Below are 10,454 nucleotides of genomic sequence, written 5' to 3'. Positions count from 1 at the left end.
ACCGTGAGATGATCAGTCGGTCCATGGTACATGGTCAATGGACTAGATGTGAAACTAGATCCAGAGACAAGCAGGGCGAAAATCCGCTGACGAACAAAGAGATCTAGAGATGTGGACTCAATCGTGGTCGGATACTCATTATCACCAAAATCAGTAAGTACCATTTCTCCTTTTTCCCCACATGATCAACAAACACCTTTGACCCGTTCTTGTGGGTTTCCTTCGACTTCCCCCTGATCTTCGGATCCTATGACTTCACCCCCATCTCCCTCAACCCCTCAACCCCCTCAACCCCCTACCCACTCATACATTCCCAACTCAATTCACCCAGTAACTCGGCTCATCTTTCATTTCATTTCACCCCCTCTTCATTGCCTTGCTCAACATCTAATCCCCGATCATCCACCACCGCCTCTCTGAACCGTTGAAAATCTCCTTCAACCCCGAAACCAAAGATCAAAGGAACATGTTCACCTCCCCCTGGTCGATTTTTGTCGATCTTTACGACCCATCTATTTCAAAGGGAATCTCACTCTTTATCTCCCCTCTTCACTCATCTTATCATCTCCATTTCTTTCACCTTTTTGAATTTTAAATATTTTTAGATCCGTCCAACCGTATATTTCTATCATATCCGTGTGAAATGTCTTTCCATTCTTAAAACATTCTCAAGACCCGGCCGGATTCGAAAAGAAAGATAAAAGCAGAGAGAGAAGACAATAGAAAGTCTATATATCCTTCTTTTCGCACTCTTGACACAGCACTTTTCACCTAAAGAACAAAGGGGTTACACCCCCTTCCCCTTGGTTACCTCTCCTCTCCCACGCTGACGAATTCAGACTTGATACACCCTCTGTTTTCAAGCTTCAAGAGAAAAAAACATATTACCTCTCTCCCTGGCAATTACATTCGTACTGCCTTTGTACCCTCAACTTACTCTTTCTTTTTCCCACCCCTCTTGTCCAACTATCCCCCTTTTCCCCCCTTTACTCATTCGACAGTGAAGAAAAAAAACATACGAGCTCCATTAAACTTTTCTTTCAACGTCTACGTCATTCCGTCTTCTTCGGCTCACTTTACTCCTTGGCCTCCTTGGAGATCACACCTTGAACAAACTCTCTTCTTCTTTCTCCCTTCCCCCCTTTTTCTTTCTCAAGCTCTCAAGCCTTCCGTGTCATCATATTCTCACACATTCAAGAAAACAAGAAAACGTAATACCCTTTCATCTGCTTTGTCATCCTTTACATTCAACACCTTGACCCACGAGACAAATCATACTTTGTAATCAGTGTCAAACCAATATCTAAGGTACATCAAACGACGATCTTCACATAAAACTCAACTTTCGAAACTCTCACAGCAACCTCTGTAAAGAAACTCTCAAGGAATCCAAATACCCCTTACAAAGAAAAATGACATCTTACGCTACACCTTATTACCCCCATCCTCCTGGTTCTTCACACGATACCCCTACTTCAACACCTGTTAATCCTACTTCCTCTCATAATCTACCCCAACCTGATCAATCACCAGAAAGACTCCACTCATCTGGTTCTTTCCCCAAAGGAGCACCATTACCACAATCACCTCATGTTTTCTCACATGATATTCCTCAACCCCCTTCTTCTTCTCACGGTTATCCACCTCCTCAACAAACGAATCAAAGTTCTGGTCCTGGTCCTACTCCTGGTTCCAACCCTGTGAATCAAACACAACCTCCTATCACACCTATCAGTGGTAATTATCCACCTCAACCTTCCACTTATTACGGATTATCACAAACTCCTAATCAAACTCAGGAACACGTACCTTCTCCCCCACCCACTAGTAGCGGTCGTGTACCTCCTCAAGGGTTCACACAAGAAGGTCAGGTCGTTGTTCCTGTAGGTATAAGTGGTGGTAAAATGTTTCGTTGTAGGGGTTATGGGGATTGTGATAAAGTGTTTACTAGGAGTGAACATTTGGCTCGACATGTCAGGTGGGTTAGGGTTATTCACTCTCTTCCCGTTGTGGTCTTTCACTTATTACTACTCTTAGTCTCCACTTCTTGCTTCTCCCTGTCCTTCCTCCTTATCATTCTTCAGGCTTCGCCTTCTATCATTATGACACTCGTTCCTCCGTGACTATTTCCCCATTGTCTTGTTATGACCTTTTGTCAATCGCTGTCCTTTGGCTATCTATTTTGTTCGAGCGGATGTAGCTGACGAGGTAAGAAAACATACAGGAGAAAGACCTTTCCCATGTCATTGCGGGAAAGCTTTTTCTAGATTGGATAATCTTCGTCAACATGCTGCCACTGTTCATGCGGATCAACAACAACTCAACGAAGCTATGTTAAATTCTCTCGCTCCCGTTCACGCAGCTTTATCACAACGTGCGAACAAAGAACAACGAAGAAGAGGTGAAGTGGTAGAAGTTCCTAAAAACGCAATCGAACGTCCTAGACATAACGAAATTCGAGTTAAAACTTCTCCAACTCAACAAAACACTTCATATCCTCCATATCAAGAAACGAATTGGACGATACCTCCACCTCCTCATTCACATCCTCATCCTCATCCTGGATCTAGACCACGTACAAGTGGAAGTGGGGTTGGTAGTAATTACGAATATTATCCTCCACCTCCACCTCCAAATGTTGAAAATGTAGTTGGAGAAGATCCTTCTGGTCCAAGTCGTAGATATCCACCTTATGGATATTACGAACCTAGACCACCTACCGCACCAGGAACAGCATCTTCAACTGATTCAATTTCACAATTACCATATCCTTATAGACCAATGTCATCAAACGGTAGAGAATTACCAGTACCATCACATTATACAGATTCAGAACCACCTTCTACCGCTCATGGTCCACCACCACCACCACCACCACCTCAATCTCCATTATATCCTTCAAACGTACAGAGTAATAATCAAAGTTCAAATCCGAATTGGTCTTCACCAACTCATTCGAATTATCCACCTCATGAAGTTTATCCACAAGAAGGATATCAATATCCACCTGAACATTATCCTCCTCCGTCAGGATATACATATCCACCACAATCATATTATCCACCACCACCACCGGGTTATACAGGTGGATATCATGATTCACCATTTCAATATAATACTTCTTATCCTCCTCCACCTCCACCACCACCATCACAATCACATCTTCATTCAGATCAACAACAACAACATCCTCATCCACATCCACATCCCCATCCCCATCCTCAACAAACCCCTATACATCCTTCGAATTCACATGAACTACAAACTCCTAGTGAAATTCCAAATTCGGAAATACATCATCAACAATATTCACGTAAACGTCGTAATGAAAATCCATCGGAAAATTCAAGGAAACAACCTAGGAACAGTAACGGTAATGGTATTGTCCAACACCAACATCAACAACAACAACAAGGAAATATACCTCAACATCTAAACGAAGCAATGTCAAATCGACAAGAACCTCTTTGGTTACCACCAGCTTCAGAGAGAAGATCATCTTTAGCTATTTCAGCTTTGTTAGGTTCACCACAACAAGCTCCTAGATCTAGACCAGCTACGGGTACTCAAGAATTTCAAGGTGGATATGGATACGGACATGGACATGAAGATAATCAAGAGGAAGGGAAAGAGAAGGATAGACAAGGTGAGAATAAGGCGGTTTTGGCGTAGGGCTATCAGGTTGTCATCATGTGAGAAAGGTAAGATGAGGATTGATTTGATTCCAAGAGGGGTATAAGTTGAATTTGAACAGTATGAGAATGTAGTGATATTTTTTGACTTTATCAATGGGATATGGGATATGGGATGATGAATACATGTCATTTTTTCAACTTTACTCACCTTGAGTATTCCAGATGTGGTCGAAGTTCTATTTTGAACCTTATTCCGATTCGGTCGTTTGTCAGTTTCCGAGAATTTCTTCCCTCCATCGTTGCCGGTTGCCTCTACTCAATGATCAATGATCAATGATCAATGACGACATTCCATATGTCTCACACCGGTACACCGGTTCGTATCATACACTGAATCATTCATTCACATCCCTTCTGGATTATGGGTCGTTGGTTGTGGTTACAGTCTTTGATCTCCACACTGGCCCACTGGATCTCGGGCTATGTGGAATCATGTCAACCATACGACATACGACAAGATATGATTCAATGACAAGGAATAAAACACGAGGTAACAACGTGGATCATGGATCATCCATCACACATAACACCCATCCCCACCCTGTAGACGAGAACATGAGGCAAAGACGCATGGTAAGCCTCATGTAGAGGTGGAAGAGATACATATAATAACTTTCTTCTTAACTCGCCACTGATCTTTCCACCCTTCTACTCTTCCACTCTTCTACTCTCCTAATCGTCTACTCATTACAACCACAAGAACTTGGTCTGTTTGACTTTTCGAAACTCAACATCAGTCAATACAGATTCTACAAGAATCTACTCTAGGAATTTCAAAGTCGTCCCGTCCCAAGTTGTCAAATCCCCCTTCGTCTACAAGTTCCAAGGGACTTTGTGTCCATCATCAATCTCGAATACAAAGTAAGATCAACAAGACGGACATAACGAAAGAGATAGTTAAGGGGAAGACGAGTGAGGTGAATATAAGCAATACGGACAAAAAAGAGGATATCATATTTGTGAACAATAACACGAGGGTCGTAGGTATCGACAAATTGGACAAGACGGACAAGACGGACAAGACGAACAAGACGGATCAAGTTGATAAACGTAACAACAAGGACAAAGTAGCGATAGACAAATCGGATAAAGATAAAGATCATCAAGTGGTAATAGTATCAAAAGTTGATAAAAAAGATAAAGATAAAGAAATAACTATAAAACCTTCTACACCACCACCTCCTTATACCGAAACGGATCATACTCTCTCTTCTCATTCCAACCCTACCACATCTTTCATACCCAAGGAGAAAAACAAGGACTCGTCTAAACTTCCAACGAAGGAAAAGGTCTTACCTAGGTTTAATTCTTTACCACTCAACACTCATCAATCTGGTACGAGTAAAGAACACAAACTTAAAGTTGACACTGGGAATTCGAAGATACAACAAGAATCAGTATCTCGTGATACTCGTACTCGCGATCAAGATCTAAAGATACCTTCTACTCAATCACCACTTTTTATCAAAGTAGAAGATCGAAAACATTCAACTGACCCCGACAAATCTGGAAGATCTGGTGAATCTCGACCTAGAGCTTTTTCTCAAGCTCAAGCTCAAGCTCAACTTTTGGTCAAAGATTCAACAACAACAACCCAAACAGTTTTACCACTTTTCACACATACTACACCTTCATACCCTTTCACACCGTATATCTCTAATCAATATACGCAGGAAACAAATACACAATCTAAATCTAAACATCACAATCACAATCACAATCAAAAACGACATTTAACACCACCACCTAAACCTCTCACAACTCAACCAACACCTTCTTTCCCACTCACTTCACCTATTCATCCTCCATCAAACCAATTCCCATTCCCAGGTTCTTATCCATATACGAACCCTTCTTCACCTTCTCATCAATATCCTCCTACATCTTTTCCATTCCCAACTCAACAATATCCTTTTATCCCTTCTCAACAATATCCATTTCCTAGTCCTCCTACTCACACACAACCATTAACACCACAAGTTTACCCCAATCCAGAAAGATCGAATCGTCTTCCTTTAAGTACTAGATTAAGAACATTATCAGGTCCTAATACACATAAAGATACACCTCCACTTCCACATCCTACTTTCCCAAATTTACCTTTTCGTGTAAATCGGAGAGAAGAAATAAACTCTGGTCGATTGAATTGGAAAGATATTCCTAATCGAACTAGAAAAGAAGAATCACGTCAATCTATTATTGGTAGAAGAGAAGAAGAAGGTTATCCTTTTGTGAAATCTACTGGTATTTTGAAAAAAGAAGAAAATTCAATAAAGAATAAAGAAGGTATAAGAAAAGAAGAAGGTTTTTTATCAAATTTTTTGGCAAGAAATACAAGAAGTGAAAGTAGAACAACTTTTTCTACTGATATTAGTAGATCTACTGAAAGTTCAAGAACAACTGGAACTACCGGACTGTCTGGAACTACAGGAACTAGAAGAAGTAATAGTAATAGTACAGAAACTGAAACGGAAATTGACGAAATGGCAAATTCTGGTCCTCCTAGAATGTTGATCCTCTCAGGAGGAGGTACAGAAGCTTTATTATTGCTTCCTCCATCTTATGACGTGAGTGCTTTATTCTCTACTCCTTTCATCTTCTACATCCATCTCACTTGTCCTTCTCTTCCTCATTGGAAGCGTTGCTTGAATCGAAAATGCGATTCGGTCGACATAGCTGGCTTACGAGATTCCGAATCTCACAAATTTTGAAAAGCAACCTCGTATCTTAGCAGTCGTTGGACTAGGAGGGCTTCTCTCTTCTACAGTGAATATGGAGAAGACATCATCATTCGATCATACATGCGATATGACTGACGGAGGGGATAAATGTGGAAGTATCGCTTACCCTCCCAGAAAGCCTTAGCGGCCGCATACGAAAAACTAGGTGTTAATAAAAACACACATGATTTACGTCTTACTTGTAAGGCTAGTGAGATACCGTGGATAGGACCTGCTTTGGGTACTGAAGAGGTTTTTATGTTAGTTCATCTTTCTCTCTTCTTTTCAACTTGAATGCTCTCTCCTCATGACCAAATCCCTCTTTCCTTTACGTCTATCTCTACTCCAAACCCCCATTACTCCTCATCGCTCCTTACGAACCACTCTGAGCCGTCTCGTCCATTCTCCCGAAAAGTCTCTGGTGCCTCATCATGTTTCTTTCAAATGACCGGCCACTGCGACATTGCAATCCGTGTGAAATACATAAGTCCATCTCTGGGCGGGCAGAGTACAGGTCAAAAACACTGACTTCAGCGCCGACAACGATTCTTTCCACTATGCATGCGCGGGCAAAGCTGTAGTCAGACTAGGAGTCGTGGTGTTTGATAAAAACGTATGTATCCTTTTCGCTCAAGGACGTCGGTAGTCCTTCACGCCCCACATGACTACATCGACCCGAGACCCTCCCTCATTCTATAAGTAGGTCCGCTCTGTGGAAACGCGAGCAAGGGGTGTTCTAGCGTATGGAAATATGCAGGCGGTGTGGGATAGCTTTCATCACCGGTGGACATGGAGTAGATCAGGTGTGAGATGGTTCAAGAGAAATAGGCAATTGGAAAAGGAGTATAACGAGTGGAGAAAGAGACGGTCGCTGAAATGCAGGTGGGTCCCTTCTCAATCTTGGTATACGACGACTTAACTTTAGGTCGGAAAAGGTGGCGATCAGAACAAAGGCGGTGCGACTGTGGCAGCGGCTCCTCCTGCTCCTGCTTCTGGATCAGGGGAGAAGAAAGATAAAGATAAAGAAGGTGGAGGAGGGGGTGCGAAACCATGTAAGTGAACGTTATTCATTTCGTCGCGGTCTCTATGTTCCATTGCCATATCTGACCATTGCTCTGGTTCTCAATCCCACTTTGGCGTTCACAGTTCTCACTAGAGGTGCACTTCATCTCTGTCCTCTTTCTGGCCATTGCAACCTCTGTCCGCCATTTGACATGGACGGCTAATCCTTTACTGCTCTTCTTATCCATCTTAAGGGCTACTTCTAAGAGAGAGACTTGACAAGACTACATGCTCACATGTAGCCGGACAAACGGCCGACGTGTCCATGTCGGTCGAAACTACCGCTGGAAAAGGAGCCACCCTCCTCGCTTCTTTATCAGGGTATGTCACATCCCCCTTGCCAGTATGATCGGTCTGATGGTGATAGAGAATTGAGCAAGGGTCTACCACCAGGAGGTCAGTTCGGGTTATTTGCATTGCTTTCAGCTGACTGTCAGATTACCTGGGAACATTGACTGTGGAGGTATGCTGGTTGTGTTGTTGAACGTGAAAAAACTGACCAGTAGGAGAAAACTTTCAACCAGCAATTCGTTGGAAGACAGTTAGGACCGAATGAGGTGTTAACGAAATGTCCGTATTCTCATTGTTCTTCCTCTTCACTTTATCCCTCAACATTTTCGGACCAGCTCGCTCACGTTCCTTATACTCGTGTATCCCATTGTGACCCTTCTTCCACTCTTCTCTGCAGGACCAGTCCACGTCATATTGACAGCCCTCTAATCATTATGTATCATGCCCATTCTAATCTCCACGGAACTACTCGGCGTCATCTCTGCTCTGTACGCCTTGTCTGATTGTATTCCTATCAACTGATAACAGACGTTGTCCATGACAAAAACACCGCCCGACTCCTATTCCGTCCTAGATCTCTACGTCCCCAAATCGATCTACTTTATCCAGAAGAAAAATCCGTACGTGTAACCTTTCGTACACGTCTTCGTCTTCTCGGTCATCCTCTCTGGCCCACACAACTATCAGAGCTGATACGTCTTCAACAGCTCGAAGTTTCTTTATCTGTACAAGATTGGCAAATCGTTTCTGCATACCCTATGACGAGTTTACAACCTGATGGACCGAGACAACGTTTAAGATGGTTTTTGAAAGTTAAGGGGAATGGTACGGTCGAAGATTTATTGACTGGGACGGAAACTAGTGGATTGTTTGTGGAGATGTTGTGAGTTAATTTTGTGCTCATTACGTATCTTTTGGGTCACATCATCAATTCCAAGTGTTATCCCTTCATACATTTGGCTTCTTGTGCTTTCAGCTTCGTCTCTCGTCCCTGCCTGCTTCCTACCCTGGACTTCCGCACCTCCTGCACAATCGGAACTACTCGGATGGTAATTATAAGATTAGTCCATGTGCGTATGGATCCGTAAATGAGTGGTTGGGCAAAATCACTCTGAAATGTGAAATGGCAAGAGGTCATTCTTATTGACATGTAGACCAGTATCGAAACCTCGACCAACTTCAACTCCAGCGATTGATGCTCCACTCATCCCATGTCAGTTATTTCCGTTTCCATCGCCATTTCCACTCCCACACCCACTTATACTCACATCTCCATTACCGTTTCTATCTCTGATTCTATTTTCACTTCCACTTTCATCTCCATCTCCATTTCAATATCTACCTTTAGACTCGTATTGATGAATACAGCTTGGCCAGATATCCGTCCACAAACAGCATGGTGTCTACCTCAAACACTTTTCATTCCCCACATTGACCGAGTCCTTCAGTCATTAGGATTACCAGTGGAAAGTAGGACAGCTATGATCATTTCTTGGTTACCGGGTATTACCAGGCATAAGAACATAGTAAGTTTTACATCCTTCCTTTTCTTAATCTACGTCATCGTCACATGTCTTATCTATTCTGAGATGTTGTCAATTGGAGTCAGAACCTTTTCATGACCCTCAACACTCGGTCAATTAAGTACCCTTTTTTAGAATGTGGTTCTGAGAAACCAGTAGGGAATGACGTGTAAGATATGAAAGGTGCAAAGATTGAATGATATAGGCATACAAGATTTTAGGTAACGACGCAATGTCACCCAGTTCACAACTTAATATCATTCCACCTCCTGATGTTTTGATTAGAATCTTTGTGAGTGTCTCCTTACCTACCTACCTACCTACCTACCTTCCCTACTTACACACGAATACCACCCACAACTCTCTTGATTAGAAAGGTATGAAATTCTACGGGTGAAAGTTGATGTTCAAGATCCTTTTCAAAGGTATCCCCGATGGAGAGATGAAATCTTGGCAAGATGCAGGTATAGTACAAGCTGAAATGGGACTTGATTGGAGAGGAATGTGAGTGATCAACCTCTACCTCATCAACTCACAAAAATTCCAACCACTCGGTGTTCGGTAACATTTACTTGTGAAATGTTTAAACATTTCCAACAACCTGTTCATCTTACCAAATTCACCTAACCCTTATCACTCCTCACATTCCTATCTATATTGTCGCCGTTCGATCTGACTTCGCATTCTTTCTATCGTCGTTCTTATCTGCACCCATCCTGTCGTTGTTCAATCACCATCTATTCTGGTAATATCCATTACTGTCGAGGGATAAATGTGCAGGAGGAAGTGAAAGAGGACGAGCTGATATATAGTGTGGGGTATAACGAACATTTATACGATGAAAATAAATTTAGAGTTTTCGAATATGGTGCCATGTGAGTGTACTCTTATTACTCGAGCGTTTCACATCCTTTCTCACATCCCTCTTCTCATTAGCTCGAACATGAAATGTCTGATTGTGCCTCGAAGATCACCAAGCATTGTGGTTCCACCTCATGGCAGAATAACATTGACACATCAGGGAGGTATTTGACTAAACTTCGAACCGTAACCCCTTGAACCTTTCATTTCAACATGAATATCTCTTCTAACATTTCGTTCAACCCCCCCCCCCCCCTCTCCCATTGGATCTTTGGAGATACATGACGAAACCGAATGTAGTA

The 10,454-nt window shown here is 42.4% G+C and overlaps 2 protein-coding genes across 2 annotated transcripts; both read left to right on the top strand.

The window, feature by feature from the left end:
- Positions 1-1,412: 1,412 nt before the first annotated feature.
- TREMEDRAFT_65286 (uncharacterized protein) lies at positions 1,413-3,672 on the top strand (the record flags this gene model as incomplete). The annotated part of the gene is made up of 2 exons (XM_007007495.1): positions 1,413-1,978; positions 2,214-3,672. The coding sequence occupies 2 exons, from the start codon at positions 1,413-1,415 to the stop codon at positions 3,670-3,672; spliced, it is 2,025 nt and encodes a 674-aa protein (XP_007007557.1).
- A 578-nt stretch (positions 3,673-4,250) lies between these two features.
- TREMEDRAFT_65285 (uncharacterized protein) lies at positions 4,251-10,328 on the top strand (the record flags this gene model as incomplete). The annotated part of the gene is made up of 16 exons (XM_007007494.1): positions 4,251-4,268; positions 4,433-6,262; positions 6,551-6,675; positions 6,950-7,028; positions 7,341-7,467; positions 7,720-7,798; positions 7,845-7,873; positions 7,915-7,940; positions 7,984-8,047; positions 8,297-8,651; positions 8,923-8,981; positions 9,137-9,294; positions 9,497-9,583; positions 9,704-9,795; positions 10,104-10,166; positions 10,313-10,328. The coding sequence occupies 16 exons, from the start codon at positions 4,251-4,253 to the stop codon at positions 10,326-10,328; spliced, it is 3,207 nt and encodes a 1,068-aa protein (XP_007007556.1).
- Between the last annotated feature and the right edge of the window lie 126 nt (positions 10,329-10,454).

Source organism: Tremella mesenterica (assembly GCF_000271645.1).
Source record: "Tremella mesenterica DSM 1558 unplaced genomic scaffold TREMEscaffold_14, whole genome shotgun sequence".
Lineage (NCBI taxonomy): Eukaryota > Fungi > Basidiomycota > Tremellomycetes > Tremellales > Tremellaceae > Tremella > Tremella mesenterica.
This window is presented reverse-complemented; position numbering and strand designations above follow the sequence as displayed.